Source organism: Copadichromis virginalis, linkage group LG1 (assembly GCF_057382275.1).
Source record: "Copadichromis virginalis isolate Kocher_CV1m ecotype Utaka linkage group LG1, C_Virginalis_male_GT1.1, whole genome shotgun sequence".
Lineage (NCBI taxonomy): Eukaryota > Metazoa > Chordata > Actinopteri > Cichliformes > Cichlidae > Copadichromis > Copadichromis virginalis.
In genome coordinates, this window is record NC_140618.1 from 17,155,545 (window position 1) to 17,174,422 (window position 18,878).

Here is an 18,878-nt window from a genome sequence, read left to right on the forward strand (position 1 = left end):
ACCCTGCAGTCTTTTCTCGACATTACCTAATCAGATATAAAACAGTCTTTAACATGCATTTTCCCACATTCATTACCCAGGTACCCTTGGCTAAACCAGGCAGCATGGTTAGCAATTGTTGCCACTGTTTTTGTCTTGATTTCAAATCCAGGCAGAGCCCTGCTGTGTGGATTTTGCATGAGCTCCTTGAGAGGCTTGTGATGTAAAAGAGGCTTTTAATCTCAAGTCTCACTTCTTTGATAAAGGTAAACATAAAATGAAAAATCAAAAAGTTTGTATCCAGTAGTGAGAAACTGTCTGACACTATGTGTGAGAAAGGGCAACTTCACACAAGGTCACATCCACAGATAACTTAAAATAGCTTCAGGGTCTGAAAAACCAGTGTGGAAGTGCTTTAAACCAGCATTCTTATAATGATCAGCAGAGGGGTGACTCTTTTGTTCTTCCATAAAAGAATCCCGGTTCTAGAGAAATCCATGTAAAACCTGCCCTCGACACTTTCCTGACAACTTTACGGCCTCAGTCGGTAGTTTCAGGTCATACTGAATAAAACAAGAAACCAATGAGGGTGTGGTATCCTCAACTCAGTTCCACCTCGCGCTGATCCCATCTACTTTCAAAACACCAAGATGAGGACGCTGAACGCGCTCAGCTTGACGTTTCATAACGGGGCTTCACTATCCAATGAGTGACGCCACAGCACGATCAATCTTTTATGTGAGTGGGAGTACAGCTCAGTTCTTTCTCATAATCTTCATGTTGGCAACATTCTCAGTTTTTGTGTCTTAGCGAAATACAACATGAGGCTCCTCATTTAACATTAAAAATCATTGCATAAGTCTGCATTGTTTTATTTGATTTATTTAGTTTTTTGTCGCCTTTGTGGCTCAGAGTTACAGAAAAGAGAACCACCTAGTCCTGAGCTGCAACTGAAAGACAGACAACAAAAAAGGGGGAAAAGGACATTAAAAAGCAAACATCGACAAGTTTCTAGCTTCTCTGTCTTCAAAAGCTTAAAGAAGATACTTGATAATACTAGTAAATGAAATGTTGCAGGCATGACTTCAGGTATACAGTAAACAGCGATTTAAAAAAAAAAGAACTACAATCATATTTACTGTCAAACTCACTTCCATTGTGCACGATCTCAGTTATTTATAACCCTTTAATTATTCAGATGCGCTGATTAATTGTTGTTGCTTAATCAAACTAACAAAACTGTTAAAATCTGATAAATGCAGTGTGTGTCTGTAAGCACAGGGCAAAAAGAGGCCACAACTGAACTGAATTTTCTGGACACTAATGCTCTGTGTCTCCCACCATAGGGTTTTCTTAATTACATTAATCAAATGCATTCTGCAGTGTGTGCAATCTCATGGTTAACTGAACACGCCCGTAGCTGCAGCCCCCTCCCCGTTCTATTCCTTGGTGAAATATTCATGTTGAAAGCCACTCTTGCCATCCGCTTTCTCCTTCCAACATGTTAATGCCCGCTGTTGTTCAGCCATGCTACCATTGTTTGAGAGTATAGTGTTCAGCATACAGGTAACACCTAAAAATCTGCCCCTGCTGTGTGATCTAAAGTTAATGAAAGGGTCCAACTATCTATCCTGCTGAGACCATCATCATCACCAAGATGAAAATTCTGTATTCTTGTATATCCATATGTATCTTTAGGAAATGCATCTCTTTGGGAAAGCACATTTGTATTTCTTCATGTCTGCACAGCACACTGATTCAAATTGACCAGGCAGGACTAATTTAAATACATTAACTATTCATTAATTGAATAAAGAGGCTAGTTGGCCCCAGGGCCTCTTTATAATCATAAACTGGGGTGTACTGTTTATGCAAAACAGCAAAGTGCCATGTGCTGGCTTATTATGCTAATGATGAATGGCAAAATACATGTTTCTCCTGCCCACAAAGGAGGATTAGGCATGGCAGTGTCAGCAAGTTGTTTCCAGGGTACAGAGTCTGTTCTTCCATATTACCTCATGTTGAGATGGGGCTCAGTAATGTGATTCTTTTCGTTTTCTTCACGTGGATATGATCACACACCCCTCCCTACACCAACTCTTCCTCTATCTCGAAACATTATATCGCTAGGACTCAACTAAACTGGACGACTTCACACTCTCGCATTGACTTATGAAGTTATCTGTAGTTGAAGCAATCTTTTAACTTTCCACATTCTCAGATATTGTTAATGATCCAAAACCCATGCTCCGTATTTCTTAAAATGAAAAAAATTAACTTAAAAACTACTTTAACTAAAATTACTAAAACCTAAACTAATTTAAGTAAATACTAAAATCTACAGTGCAAAAGTGTTGAATCAGCCTCACACGTCTTTATACTTTATACTGTTTTAGGAAAATGGGAAATAAATAGTGTATCTGAGGCAAAAAACAAAACAAACAAACAAACAAAACCAGAGTGTTCTTCAACATATCCTGAGCTCTCATACAGAAGCTTTCTTTTCATTTGTTGAAGTAGTCTTCATTAATAGTTCTCCAGGCTTCTTGAAGGACATTCAAAGCTCTTCTTTGGATGTTGGCTGCCTTTTGTTCTGTTCTCGGTCAAGATGATCCCACATTGCCTCAAAAATGTTGAGGTCCAGGCTCTGGGGAGGGCTATCCATGGATGGATGGATGTCAGATCCATTGATTTGACAAAATCTCCAACACCAACACTCCAACACTACGACATGTCTTCTCATTTAATTGTTTTTCTTTATTTTTACTACTTTCTACATTGCAGATAGATACTGATGACATCAAATACATGACACAAGATATATGGAATTATGTAGCAAAGAAAAAAATTGATAAGTAGTTCACAGGCGTGCCTTGTCAGGGTTCATTTGTGGAATTTCTTGCTTTCCTAATGGTGTTGGGACCATAAGTTGTGTTGTGCAGAAGTCAGGTTGGTACACAGCTGCCAGCCCTATTTGACAACTGTTAAAATTCATATTATGGCAAGAACCAATCAGCTAAGTAAAGAGAAATGACAGTCCATCATTACTTTGAAAACTGAAGGTCAGTAAGTCCAGAAAATTGCTAAAACTTTGAAGTGTAGTAGCAAAAACCATCAAGCACTACGACAAAACTGGCTGACATGAGGACCACCCCTGGAAAGGAAGGAGTCACCTCTGCTGCTGAGGATAAATTCATCAGAGTCACCAGCCTCAGAATTCGCAAGTTAACAGCACCTCAGATTAGAGCCCAGATAAATGCCACACAGAGTTCCTGTAGCAGACACATCTCTACATCAACTGTTCAGAGAACATGTGAATCAGGCCTTTTATGGTCAAATAGCTGCTATGGAAAAGCAGCAAGCAGAAAAGATTTGTTTGGGCCAAGAAACACAACGAATGGACATTACACTAGTGGAAATCTGTACTTTAGTCCAAATTTGAGATCTTTGGTTCCACCCGCCGTGTCTTTGTGCGACACAGAAAAGGTGACCGGATGGTCTCTATGTGCATGGTTCCCACCGTGAAGCATGGTGGAGGAGGTGTGATGGTGTGGGGACGCTTTGCTGGTGACACTGTTGGGGATTTATTCAAAACTGAAGGCACACTGAACCAGCATGACTACCACAGCATCCTGCAGCGACATCCCATCCCATCCGGTTTGCGTCTAGCTGGACAATGACCCCAAACACACCTCCAGGCTGTGTAAGGGCTATTTAACCAAGAAAGAGAGTGATGGAGTGCTGCTCCAGATGGCCTAGCCTCCACAGTCACCTGAACTAAACCTGATTGAGATGGTTTGGGATGAGATGGAACGCAGAGTCAAGGCAAAAGGGCCAACAATTGCTCAGCATCTCTGGGAACTTCTCAAGACTGTTGGAAAACCATTTCAGGTAACGACCTCATGAAGCTCATCGAGGGAATGCTAAGAGTTTGCAAAGCAGTAATCAAAGCAAAGGGTGGCTATTTTGAAGAATGTAAAATATAAAATGTTTTGAGTTATTTCACACTTTTTTGTTTACTACGACATAATTCCATATGTGTTCATTCATAGTTTTAATGCCTTCAGTGAGAATCTACAATGTAAATAGTCGTGAAAATAATGAAAAACTATTAAATCACAAGGCGTGTCCAAACTTTTGACTGGTATTGTACATACATACACACATACATACATACATACATACATACATACATATATTCTCTACTCAACAAAAGAAATAATAGAGGCTACATCCTCTCAGCTAACCATCCAACTCGTTTCCAGAAAGCAGTTTAAAAATAAAGGGCATTAAGGGGATACATTAGTGCACATGGCACGAGTGACACACACATCTGTGAAGGGATTATCAGTGATGAACGATAAATCAGGTTTTGGAACAACATATGCTGCCATCCAGGCTTTGTCTTTTTCAGGCAACGCATTGCCAAACCACATTCTGCACATGATTACAAGAGTAAAAGACAGTGGGTGCTGAACCGGCCTGCCTGTCGTTCACCCACTGAAAACGTTTTGGGGATTATGAAATACAAAATGTAACAAAAGCAATTGGCCTCCTCAGCTTCCAGATGCTTAAGTCTTTTGAAATATGTTTCTGAAAGCATGTTAAAATCAGCATTTTTTTTAAATGTCCCAGTTTCAACATCTGATAGGATATGTTGTCTTTTTATTACTAAATATAGTGCATGGCCAGTACATAACATTCCCACTAGTTACCCTGCCATCCTTCACTTTCTCCATCACTCTCAGACACACTAACACACATACACGCACATAGACACATTCAAAGATATTCCACAGCTGTTATCTTAGCAAGACTTTAACTGTGTCATGATGCCACAGTTATTCATTCAGTTCTATAGCAACTAACATATAGAATAATCCATCTAAATCCAGTAAGCAGTACTCGTATAATAGTATAGTATTGCATACTTTACGGATTCAAGGAACTTTACCCTCAAACAAACATCAAACACTGAAATCAGTTCCAGCATGTTTTACCTTAAACGTTTTACACTGAAGCAGCGAGCTGCATACTTGTGACTGATGATTTTTTAGACAGCAATGGTTTATTTATATCCCTGTACATCAGCGTAGCTGTGTGCACACAGCCTTTTCATTTCAAATGCACCTTATTACAAGTTGGCAGAAAACACTTAAATAGTTCCCTAAAACTGTGTGTGTTACTCCCGTTCTCACTGGTTGCTCGCTGACCCACGTTGATTCTCCTGCTCTGGTCGTTCGTCAGCTTGCAACGTGGCGCCGGAATCCCTCTCGTGTTACCGACATCCCGTGGACCAATGGGGGATATTCTGGCAGTGGTTGAGGCTGGGGCCTGAATCAAACGGAGTCTGTGAATGGCTGTACGTAAGGCGGCAGGAAATCCCTGTTTGGTTGCATCCCTTTCATTGGGATAAGGGACAGGATTGACTAAACCGGGGAGGAGTGTAGGTGTTCAGAGAGGACCTGTTTGCGGGCGCAGGTTGCGTTTTGAGGGTGTTTGAACATTGCTGCAACATTGTTGCGCTCCGCCGCTGAAGACAGGACAAAAAGTCGGCGTTTAGCGGTCCAGCAGTGAAAGGAGCTACACAGCCGCTTGATCATTGTGTGTTGTGGTGTTGTAGGCCCGTTTCGGAGATCGCTGTGCCTTCTGAGAGAAGTCAGCTTGAACCCCGACTGATGGCCGGCTTCAGCTTCAGCTTCGTGTGCGCTGTGCTCCTCTGCGCCGCTGTGGCGCAGACCAAGCCGACGCTGAGAAAAGAGAGAGTTCATCATGAGCCAGAGCTAAGCAGGCAAGCCCACGAAGACAATAAGAGCTTCCAGTATGACCATGAGGCCTTTCTGGGCAAAGAGGAGGCCAAAACATTTGATCAGCTCACCCCTGAAGAGAGCAAGGACAAGCTCGGGTAAGGAAATGCTACCAGCACTCTGCCACATAAGCTGATTTTTGGTATCTGAAAGTGAAGTTAGTGACAGGCTTGGTGGGATTTCGAAGGACAGGTTGGAGCTTTTGTGTTTGTTTGTTTGTTTGTTTGTTTTAAATCACACACTCTGCCGCTGAAGCCCGTTTCGTGTAACTGTTCAGACTAAGAACACTAAACATTTAAAAACATGGGAACATGTGCCTGTGAAAGCACTCCTGCTTTATTATGGCACCCATACTGTTTGCACACACTGTACACTTAATAGTCTGCAGAAATCTTAATTACAAATACTCATTAAAGATTCATTTATGGGGGTGAAGTTTAAGGAAAGTTTAATGGCCGAAGTTCTGCATGTAGGTATTCTGTACAAAACTGCAGGGCACGCTCAGTGTGCCACTTGGTTCTGTTGGCAGGATTCTTCAAGTATTAAACGTTTTTTTTTTCTTCTGCCACTGCTGCAGTGACAAGTTGGCACCATGTGACGCAAGTTAGTCCATAAAACTCCTGCTTGTTGTCTTGAAAGAGGGAGGACCCCTGTAATATCACAACGTGGCAGCCCAGGTCTAAGAATACACCACAGATGCACTGCAGTTTTTAGCTTTCTAACCTGGGTTTGCCTGCCCCTCCCTCAGAAATCCTTTCTATGAATCCACATTACCTGTAGGAAATTAATTATTTATTAATTATTAATCCAGCCTGTCATTAATCAGTATCTCATTACTAAAGTCTTCGGTCACTCTATATTTTACTTTTATACTTTCCTTCTTACATTTAATTGGTTTTCAAAGTTTTTCTTTGGACATCTGTCTTGTCCCCCCCCCAATTTTTAGTCCATTCCTTTATTTTCATTTTCATTTTTATTTTTGTCTGTTTGTTTGTTTAATCACTTAACACTAATGTGAATCATTCAAGCGTTAGAAAGCACGAAGTGGACAATCTGTGAACAATAAAAAGGAAGTAGCAGGCCTGTAAAGGACTAATTACAGCAGATGAACGGTATCTGAAACCTATGTTCTTAAGAAAAAGGACAAAAATCAACCGAAGACTTGACGCAGGACTAGAGGGTCAGGGTTTGCATTTGCATTTCAGCCGGTGGTGTTGGGGACCTTGTCAAACTTGACAGAATTACTGATGCAGAAAAATACCATTAGGTTTTGATCCACCATCTAATACCATCTGAAAAGCATCCTATCAGCAAGACTTCATTTTTCAGTATAGCAATGATCCCAAACACAATGACAGTGCGGTTAAAGCATACCTGGACTGAAAAACACACATTAACATTATCAGTCATGAACTGGTCTCCCCAGAGCCCGGACTTCAACACTACTGAAGCTGTGTGAGATCATCTTGACAGAGAACGCTACAAAAAGCAGCCAACATCCAAATAAGAGCTTTGACTGTTCTTCAAGAAGCCTGGAGAATTGGCCCTGAAGCCTACTTAAAGAAGAATAAACACTGCCATACCGAATACTGACTTTTAAACTTCTTAAATTGTAAAACCTCAATTTTTGCCTTCTATATTGAATTTCAGCAAATCTCTGCACATTTCAATAAATAAATATTTTCAACCAAAATATAAAGAAATGAGGGGCTGAGTCAGTATTTTTGCACAACACTGTATGTTGCCTATATATGCCTATAAGATCTAGTTAATATACCACTAATATCGGTCTTTTCCCCTGCCCAACAGAAAAATTGTGGACCGAATAGACAGCGATGCAGACGGCTACATCACCACAGCTGAACTCAAGGCTTGGATAAAGCGCGTCCAGAAGCGTTATGTGTATGAGAATGTAGCCAAGGTGTGGACTGATTATGACCTGAATAAGGACAATAAGATTTCCTGGGATGAGTACAAACAAGCCACATATGGATACTACCTCGGTATGGGCTCACTAGTTCAAGACACATGGTGTATTTTTTTATTTTTTTTTAGTATTAAAGTATTACATGGCTATTAAACCTGATTCATTTTTTATTCATCTTTTTTTTTTTCACCCTCTTAGCCAACCCGGAAGAATTTGAAGATGCCACGGACCAGTTCAGCTTCAAGAAGATGCTCCCTCGTGATGAGAGGAGGTTTAAAGCAGCTGATCTGAACAGGGACCTGGCAGCAGACAGAGAAGAGTTCACAGCCTTCCTCCACCCTGAGGAGTTCGAACACATGAAGGATATTGTGGTTCTGGTAAGCCCTTTGTGTTCACATGATCTTTAAGTAAGGAGTACGCACGTCAGACCTGAAAGAAGTGACGTTCCCAAAAGTAAGAGCACGTCTGCCTAATAAGAAATATGATTTAATTCCAAGAGTTTTGAGTTTCTGTTCCATGTGTTTGATCTCGCTACTTAAATAAATGTGCTACATTTGAATAACCTCCTAATGAAATTTTAACTTGGCCCAGAAATGATTGAGTTCCTATATATTTTTTTGGGAACAGGTCCAGTGGGACAAACCGACCGTCCCATTTAAAACTCAATCTTTAAATATAAATTCGGCTTCGTGGAATGTGGGGTGGCGAATGTTAGCAGTGATGCACTATGCTGCTCTGTTCATAAAATTTGTACTACCCATTTGACAGAGTTAATTATTAATCTCTCATTTTTATGATGTTGCTGAATGTTACCAAAGAACGGTTCAGCCAGGGGTGTCTTCACTGATTGTGGTGAATCTGGCTAGAGCTAACATGATAGTTACACATACATACATGCTGCATTCATACTTTATACTTACAATGAATTTTTCAGAAACACTGATCTTTCTAAAACTATGCAAACGAATGAGTAACTGATGGTACATGCGATCATAGGAAAAACATTAGAAAGGATGTGGCTGTAGGCTAGCGTGAACAATAACTGAAGGAGATTGCTGTGCAGGATCAGGGAGGAACGTGAAGTTGGTAAGCGCCAACTGGAACCCTACACACACTTCACATTTCTACCTTCAAACTGCTTGTGTTGCTGCCATCTACTATTGGCACCAGAGAGCTCCTGCACACTGCAAACGTGGAACAATACCAGTCCTTAAGAATAGTAGATTAAATTTGGCAGACGAGAAATCTTTCATTCTGAAGCGTAACACTTTCCATGAGCATTCACATGTATTTGGCCAAAGAAAACAGAACAGAACCGGTCGTAGTTAAGTCAGAGAGATGTGAATAATCAAGGAGGCATAGTTATTGATTAGGAATTTGGGAAAACTAGTCAGGAAGCAAAACTTGGATGTATCTGGTGGTGTTTATGTAGGTCTTCATTTCTTCCTTTTAACACACCATTAAGAGAATTTCTGAATTTCAACCTAAAAAGAGTTACGAAAGGGTCAGTTTTAGTGATCTGAAACTGTTTGATGTGAAAGAAAGCTCATATAAAATGCTTTAGTTCATTGCTGAACCCATTATGTTATTTTCCAAGCAAAGACAAGATTTTATAGCAGAACATAGGTTTTAATTATGATACCGATTATACTGCTGTGAATTGTCGTGTCCTTTTTGCATCCTTATAAAACGGAGAACATCTTACCCTTTCAGTGTTTCTAAAGATCTACACTGGAGAAAAATCTCTTTTTGCTGACCCTGCACAGATGTAGGAGTAGCAGCTCTAATCTAAGTAACTCCAGAACAGCCAAGCTGCTTGCCCTGTCTGTAAAGGGGACCCCGAACACCCTTTGGAAGAAAATAGTCTCTGCATCATGTATCCAAGATTTCATTCTCTCGGTTGCTACCCAAAGTTCGTGACCATAAGTAAGAGTAGGAACCAAACTGACAGCTTTGCTTTCATGTTCAGATCACTACAGCATCCACATCACTACAAGTGCCACCCCCACACGAACAAAACCCTGAGATACTTAAACTCCCTTCCCTTTAATTAACCAGTTAGCCAAATTCACATACTGTCAGATCCAGTATGTTACAGATAAATCTAGTGGAACCAAGTGTTTGCTGAAAAGGGTAAATCATTGTTGAGTGCAACTCATCAGTAGTCCTGTATTGTTGTGTCACTCTGCCGGCCCAGCTGTGAGCAGAATCTTATAAATTCACTTTTCCACCCCAGGGCTGCACGTTTCTCTTCTATTACTCAAAGTGAAAGTTCCTCTATAGTTGACGGACCCTTGTGTCTTCCTTTAATGATATTATTAACTCATTCTCTATGCAGGAAACCTTGGAGGACATTGACAGGAACAGTGACGGGCATGTGGATGAGGACGAGTATATCGGTGAGTTAATTCAAAAATTGAAAGCAATTGGTAAAAAAATAAAAACCCGTTAGCACTCAAACATCTACTTAGAACCTAACAATATACCACTCAGTGTTTTTAAAACACACACTGACAATTTGAAGCATACAAAGACGAACAGGAATGTGAATAAGGAGCATAATATAATATTTCAACAATTTGCCTCAATCCCCTAATCACTGGAAAAAGTGGATTTTAAAGTGTTGCAGGAGTTTGCAGGAACTTTTCAGCTCTTTTTAGAAATACGAAATATGTACATGTCCTCTTGATAGCATTATGTGTGCACAGTTCTTTAATTATGAATCATTTAGTGTTGATGATTTTTCTATCAGTGCACTGAAATGACAACTCTGCCGAAATAACAGGACTTAAACTTCACCTCCACTATAGATGGATGTTAGGGTTCAGAGCTTCAGTGTCATTGGTGTTTGCTTTGGAAAGCTTGCATGTGAAATAGTGTACATTGTGTGTATGCCATTTCTGTAGGAATTTATACCAGGAGTGTATTTAAGGTGTAAATTGTGTGTTCTCTTTAAATGCAAACTAAAAAAATGTCGAAATGTCTTATTCAAATGTTCTTTCATCATTTCTTTGGGTTTCAGCGGACATGTTTGCACATGAGGATGGTGGTCCAGAACCAGAGTGGGTCAAGACTGAGAGGGAACAGTTCTCTGACTTCCGAGACTTGAACAAAGATGGAAAAATGGACCAGGATGAAATCCGTCACTGGATCATGCCACAGGACTATGATCATGCACAGGCGGAGGCCAGACATCTGGTGTACGAGTCTGATCAGGACAAGGTATACTGTTAGAGCTATGTTGATATGGTTTCATATCTATTGCTTGTGCCCTTGTGGATGTGAGAGCTTGTCAACACAGGGTTCATTAGAGTCACCGGGTACGAGCTGGAACCCGTCCTAGCCGACAGAGGGCAAAAGTAAGTGTACGATCTGGACGGGCCGCCAGAGTGCAGGCACAGAGACGGCATGCAAACAAGTTAATTTTCTTTATTGGTGTATTTCGTATTTGTGTATTTTCAGTTCACAGCAGAATTCTTCACTTGAGTGTTTTTTTGCTTTCGGGAGAGTGTTTTTGTTTACATTTAAATAAGAGCTTTTTTAATCATCATATTTCACACGTTCTATCTCCCTTATCAGGATCAGATGCTGACTAAAGAGGAGATCCTCGAGAACTGGAACATGTTTGTGGGAAGTCAGGCTACTAACTATGGAGAAGACCTCACCAGGAACCACGACGAGCTCTGAGCTCTCACTGCAGCTTCGTGTGTGTGTGTGTGTGTGTGTGTGTGTGTGTGTGTGTGTGTGTGTGTGTGTGTGTGTGTGTGTGTGTGTGGCGCGCTGGTCTACAAAGACACAATCACACACAGTGACAGTAAGAGTGGGACAGATGTCAGTTTGTTAGACTTCAAACCAACATTGTACCAAATGAGAGGACGCACGAGTGTCGATCCTACCACTAACTCTGTGGGTCTGTTTCAGTCTTCGTATCGATGTTGTGCTTCTGACATTCAGGAGCAAAGCCAGACCCCGTGGACTTACTTTCCAACAATGGTGCCTTCCAGCCGAATCGCCAGATTCATTGCCTCAGAGATTTGTGTAGATAGTCTGTAACAAAACTTGTCAAAGCTTAGTATTGTCAGACATGGGAACAATTTTTGATGCTAATGTGAAACCACAGCTCAGAACGTTTGTTCTGAATTTATTTATTTATTAAATTGCTTCTGAACTTTAGGTTTGAGAGGAATATAGTGTTCTACTAAAGGTCTTTTCCTTTTCAGAAAAACAGACAACACAAATTTAGTTTTTTCGTTTGTTTGTTTACAGTTTTATTGTCCTGTTAACTAAAGACTTTTTATATCCTTTAAGTATTTTAAGAATTGTTGATTACTGATGTTTAATGGCATGGTTTTTGCACGCATTTGGTTTTAGTGTAGCCTGTGAAAAAAATGTTTCTCCACATTTAGTTTGAAATGTATTTATTGGTATACGTAAGGCCAACTGTGTGCTCAGTGTTCACATTTTCACTTTTTGATGTTTCATTTTTAACTTTATCTGTTTACAACTGTCTGATTTTAAGGTCAATTAGGCTAAGGCCTACTGAATATGTAATGGGTGGAAATAAAGTCTCCCTTCCTTGATTTCTCACGAGTAAGTTCTTGCTTACTTTTACCTCACTCCAAAGACTTATTCCTTGTCTTGGCATTGTACCTATCAACCTGGATTATTATTATTATCATTATTATTATTATTATTATTATTAGAACAATGTAGTGTGTGTGTGTGTGTGTGTGTGTGTGTGTGTGTGTGTGAAAATAAATGTCAGTAAATGATCAGGACACTGTTGCTCAATCCCCCCACACACCCACGCTCACTCTTACACACACCTTTTAAAAAAAAATCTTTAATGTTTTCCCTGTCTTGATGTATCCCAATCCCAAGTTGCATAATTTGCATACCACACAGGCACAAACCTGCATTAGAAACTGCACATGCTCACAAAATGTATCCAACTACAGTTGCTATGCGTTTCCACACATGTAGAAATGCGTTTTCTTTTTTACTCCATGTTACTTGCACTTTTAATTTGTGTTTGAGTTAAATATGACACGTCTTATTAGAGGCCAGCTATTTCACATTGTTCAGTGTTTGTTCTGAGTTAAAGGGCTTTCAGCAGTGAGTTGAACTTTATTAGTTAGACTTTCCCAATAGAGACTTGGATCTCTTGTGCCATCAGAATGGCCCTAATTCTCCTTCCCGTTCTTAGTTGTGACATCCAGTGTGGTCTGCTGCTGGTGTACCCCACCTGCCTGAAGGTTAGACTTTTCCAATTGGGTATGCTCTTTTGCATACCTTGGTAATAAGTGGTTATTCGGGTTACTGTTCATCAGCTCAAAGCAGTCTGGCCATTCTCCTCTGAATCAGATCAGAGGCTCTGATCTGTGGCATCAATAAGGCTTTTTTACTCAGGGGTTTGCCACAGACTGCATATTTGTAAGTGCCAAAATAGCGGCACCAATAACAATGCCACACTTAAAATCACTTAAATAACCACGTTTCCTCATTCTGATACACAGTTTGAACTTCATTTAAGGCAAACCGCAGTTTTAGGTTAACTATGTCTAAATGCAGCACTGTGACACGATTGAACTGACGCCTCACTAGAAGAAGGTCCTGAGTTCAATTCCACCACCTGGCTGGGGTTTTTTTTCTGTGTGGAGTTATGTCTGTTCTCCCCGCGTTTGCATGGATTCCCTCCGGCTACTCCGGCTTCCTCCCACAATCCAAAGACATGCAGTTGGTGAATCTAAATTGCTCATAGATGTGAATGTGAATGTGAATGCGAATCGTCTCCCTCTCTCTGTGTTAGCCCTGCGCCAGGCTAGTGACCTGTGGTAGCCTCGATAGGCTCCAGCCCCCCTACGACCCTGACAAGGATAAGCAGAAGAGGATGGGTAGAAGTCTAAATGCTTAAATGTATTGGGTTGGGAATTCATATAGCTAATACTACTAGCTAAATTAATAACCTCAAACATAATCCTGGGTTTCTGCAGTTTCTGAATGGTCAACATTTACATTTATTTACAGCATCATCATCACAACTTAATAAAAATCATTATGCATGTAGAAAACCAGTTAAAATACAAATTTTCCACTGTCAGTGTGACATGGTGTCGTGCTCTCTCTGTGTCCTTGCTACAAATGGTAACAGGTACAGGTGAACACTGGTGTTCATCTGTTTCACTGACTGGACACCAGCCTACATACAACACGTAATACTTTTAAACACACCACTGAGTTTCTCAAAACTTCTTTCCTATTGTGCTGCAATATTTATTTATTTGTCAGTCTTTTTGGGGGGCTTGCCTTCCTAACCTCTGTAAAACGTCCCTGTGTTTGAATGCTGCCTGTCTTTATAGCTTCACCAATGAAGACAGCTAATCGTCCAGGCAACTCAACTTTTCAAGTCTGGATTCAACTTTTTTATTCGTTGAACATCAGGAACAAGCGCACTATTAACGCTATTAACACTATTAACACTTCTCAGGACTAATTACAGACTTCACACACACACACACACACACACACACACACACACACACACACACACACACATGGAAAGCAGACATGGAGTTAAGCTGACTTGCTGTTGCTCCTGGCTGTTGCAGTAAAACTCTCAGATGTAACTGAGAAAGCAGTTCTGCCACCCAGCCTGTCCCCTCTGCTTGCTCATGTGGAACATATGGATATATGTGTGCCAGTTAGCAAGACAAGTCAAGCGGGACCAATGCGATAAAGCTCATTAGGAACAAGGGACAGAGCAATGTATGTGTGGGCTGTTTTATTCCGTTCTAATGAAAGACCTCCTTCTTCTTCACTCTCAAACTAGAAGCCAAAAATGGCTACAAAACTATCCTCCAAATATCCAAGTCATGTTTGATATTTTTACTCTGGTTTGAATTACTTGAGAGCTTTTTTTTCAGGTTTAAATAACTTAACAATAAGAATGTTTGGTTTTTGCTTTTTTCCATAAGAATTTGTTGAAATAGGCTAACAAACATGGGCATGGCTCCAGTTGTACAGTCATCCAAGAATACATGAATTTCTTTATCTGTCAAAAAGAAAAAAAAACAGGTCCAGCTCTGAGGAAGGTTCAGAGCGGAGGTGTCTGTATTATCTGCTTCTTCTTTTTTTCTCTGTTAGATAACATAATATTTTCTCTACTGCTTTGCTAAGGAGTGTGGAGTCAGTCTTGCTTCATACATTTGAATAATTGCACTAAGTTACTCAATGTACTTCCTCCAGATACCATATGAGGGTTGTCATGTGTCAGGGTGCATCTATGTCCTTGAGCCAATGTGTGAGTGAAGGTGGACAAGTATTAGTGGTGCACAGAGATGTAAAAGAACCAAAAGTGTGTTTGCATGAACAAGATGGGGGACTGGGGGGGCGGGGCGTGGACTACCTGCCTAGCGGCCATGTTTAACGGTCTGCTCCTGCTGTTTATGATAGGTTCTAGTCATTCACACTGGGGGAGTGTGTGCACATTAATGCCTTCAGACGGCTCTCATATGAGTGTGTGCGTAGATCAGCTCCTCTCCTCTGACAATAATGAGCCCTCTGGGTGAAAACAGGGTGGAGACAGTGGGAGAGGAGGGTCATAAAGTGCACCATATTAATGTCTACAACCTCACCCCCACCCACCCTTCCGATCCAATACAATTTCCAAGTGTCCACCAACAATCTCCTCTTAAAGAGCTTTTTTATAGCACACTTCTATTTCCATATCAGCAATTAACAGCTCCAAAGCCAAAATGACTGCTACAATTAAACAGCCACCATAACAAAGTACGCATAGCATCCAATTCCCCCTTAGCTCCCCTGCTCCTCTCTGACTCACATAATCACGATGCCCTATTTTTCATCCAAGTGTACGCTCCCTCATCTTTGTCTATTATTATGTCCTGTGTTTGTTCCTTCCACCCTGGGGATTTATAGCCCAGGGTGTTGTTTATAATGATCTTTGGGACATCTGACCCATCCCGTTCTGAAGCTTTCATAACAAGCTTTATGCCCATTATATAATAACAGGCATAAAGGCGAAAAAAGTCCAACTATTTTTTTTCATATAGATATGATACGTGGCTTAATGTGACAGCTCAAACAATATTATATATTAATTTCTGTACTTATTAGGCTAAACATTTGCTGTAAACAAAGATGTTGTTAAAAAGATACATAACATTTAGAATAGTAACATTGTTCTTAAGATTATTTATTGTTTGATACAAGTATCGCACCTACTTCCTGGTTACACAAGCTGTGTAGTCGATAGATGTACTAATGGAAAAAAATATACATATATAAAGTGTCCAGTCAACATGAACTTACCTTAGCTTACATTAACTACAGTGAAATGTACCAGGCATTACCACCTACTTGTGAACTTTAAACAAATTTTTTTTATTCAGTTTCTTGTTCACCAGATGAAATTTCCCACAATCACTGTTCTAGAAGAACTCATCAGAAATGGACATTTCACTGAAAGAGCGGATCCCTCCATTTGTCATAATGAACATTAAAACATCCAATCATCCTCAGTCTCACTTAAATCACACAATTAAGTCTTTCCACTATGTAAAACATTCAGCATGTCTTTATTTGATGGGTTTTTTTTGGCCAAAAATAAATAAATAAATAAAGGTATTCAGGATTTTTCCACCAGACTTATTCAGGCTAATATGTACAAACAGCCTTTGTGTGAGGAATTGTTTGTGTGTGAAAACATTTCAAACATCCAGATGACTGCAGAAATATATTTTTTCCTTCCTGTCTAGGCTGATTTGAGGGAACTGCCCTCATGCAAAGGCCATTATGTCTGTCATCCAATTCATGTGATTGTATTTAATTGTAAATGTGGGCTAATAAATGTGTTTCTACTTATGGACAATGACTTTTGTATCTTTTCTTTTACCAAAGAGAATTATCCGAGGACTTTACTCCTCCTAGTGGTGGTGAGGATGAATAAGACGTACACCCTGACTTTTTTTTTTTGTGAACTGCACTTGCGCTCATCTATCACCATGAGTTTTTATGCGCCCATCAACACGGTGTAGATAGGGAATCAGCAATTAATGACTACACAATTAGAGAGAAGGCTTTAAAGAGCAATATATTTCAATTTAGGAACCATAAACTTAGTGAGTTGGTAACTAATTGTAACTGCCTCAGGAGAAATGGGAGCCCTTTGGACTGAGGTCAGGAAGACTCGAAATCAGTTTCAAACAGATTTCAAATGGCTTCTTCAGTCACTCACACATTCTGGCAAGCTGCAGCATATCTCACATGATATACGCTGAGAGGAACTTCTCAAGTTTTAATTAAAAGGCGGGCAAAGTGGCCCGCAGTTGAGTTGTTTTGAAATTCATCACAGTGAGGGTGTAGACAATGCTGTCCCCGTGAGACTTGATATCTTTGGACAAAATGACTCTCTCGCTCCATTTGTCGACATTTTCATCTCTCTTTCTGTGGGTTTCTCTCCCCATGTCCCAGCATCTGGATACCTTTGGGATGGAGAGGGGAGACAAGGTCTTTCCCATCCCACTGTTCCCCCAGGGGGCATGAGTTGGTTTGTGAGCTTCTAGATCACATGATAGAGACACATCTAATCCTGTTAGAGGTTAATATCTTCCCGTGGCACAGAAGAGACAGCAGGAGGGAGAAATGATGGGAAGATAAAAGATGAAATTTCTGATGAGAACGTGAATACATAAAACGTCCTATCTGCTTCTCCTTGCTGTCCCACATATTGGTTTGTGGTTAGGGTATACGTAAGTGTGTGTTTGTTCCCGTGTCTGTGTACCCTCATGGGATCTTTCCGGCTGCTGCCTGTATGTCTAACAGACTCCTCTCAAGGTGTTTTCCCCTCGCTGTCTTTCTGTATCTGCTCCATCTCTGCTCCCTGAGTGAGAAAGTTTACCCTGTAGGCCCCATCTGAGCTCCAGGCCCCCCAAGGCCTCTGCATTCCCAAAGCTCCTACATACCAGAGCCCCTCAGGCTCCCTGCTTTACTACAGGGAATACCCCCAAGAACCCCTAGACCCCCTCAGACTGTGAAGCAGCAGCTCTGCACCAGAGAGCTAGCCTGAAGGGAGGGGGAGAAAGCTGTCTGGGAATAAAACTAACAGCATGCTTCACTTAACATGTGAACATTACCTGACAGCGCCTCCTGTTGGCACAGCATTGTTTTTGCATGCGGGCCTCCTTGTAACCCTTCTGAGTTGTCTCTCTGGAGGGTTGACCTTGTTAACAATCCCTTGGGGCTCCTAAGAGCCTGTGTGTGCTACATGTGCACTGACCTTTCCAGTTCCTGGAGGTTAAATAACGTCTTTTGGCCCAAAGAAACGCAGCGGGAAATGTATGCTGATGTTGGAAGCACCTGGGACTTCACCGAATGACATAGTGAAAAATAAGACCACTCCTTTTTAAACCAACTACAAAAAACAGCTTGTTGTTCCATACAACTAAATCATGAAAAAGATGCACCTTTTTCTTTTGCTTTCCTTGTGACAGTGAATTTAAATAACTTTTACTTTTGATAGAAACCTTTTCGGGACATTGCATGTGGTTGTGGAGGCTGTGAAGCTAGCAGGCCTGCTGTCCTACAGATGTCTTGGGCTGTGCCTTACCAGGTGTACGTCACCTGAGATTACCCATGCCGACACCCCTTAAAGGCAAACTGCCAGCAGTACAGCTGAGGGGGCATCTGGTGGCGTGTGCGCGAGCGAGTGTGTGTACGCCTATGTGTGTGTTCATGCATTCAGACTGGGGGTAACATTTGGCAGGATGGGACTGAGTGCAAACATTTATTGTGTTGTTTGGGTAATACACATGCCCGCAAAGAAATGCAGAAGATCAGTGTATAGGGCACAGATCTGAGTGAGTGTGATAGTCGTTGGTAGTAAAGACTGAGGACATTTAAAGCATCAGAACCTCTTGCTCCGGAAAGCCTTGCCAATATCCAGTAAAGAGTGAACTGAAGTGAGTAAAATGTTCAGCTCTGTCTTTCACTCTGTCCGTCTGATCTTCCAGCAATTCACAACACCCCCGCTGAGTAAGAACAAAGACGAGCCCTTCTTAATCAAAGTGCACTGGATTAAGAAGCAGAAAAAAACATCACAGAGATACTACCTCCCTGCCATTATGGGAATTGGAAAACAACCTGAA

The 18,878-nt window shown here is 40.9% G+C and overlaps 1 protein-coding gene across 1 annotated transcript; it reads left to right on the forward strand.

The window, feature by feature from the left end:
• Nucleotides 1-5,372: 5,372 nt before the first annotated feature.
• On the forward strand, nucleotides 5,373-12,293 carry rcn1 (reticulocalbin 1, EF-hand calcium binding domain). The gene is made up of 6 exons (XM_085452849.1): nucleotides 5,373-5,884; nucleotides 7,596-7,789; nucleotides 7,912-8,090; nucleotides 10,052-10,112; nucleotides 10,736-10,935; nucleotides 11,293-12,293. The coding sequence occupies exons 1-6, from the start codon at nucleotides 5,658-5,660 to the stop codon at nucleotides 11,398-11,400; spliced, it is 969 nt and encodes a 322-aa protein (XP_085308975.1). The 5' UTR covers nucleotides 5,373-5,657; the 3' UTR covers nucleotides 11,401-12,293.
• The last annotated feature ends 6,585 nt before the right edge of the window (nucleotides 12,294-18,878 follow it).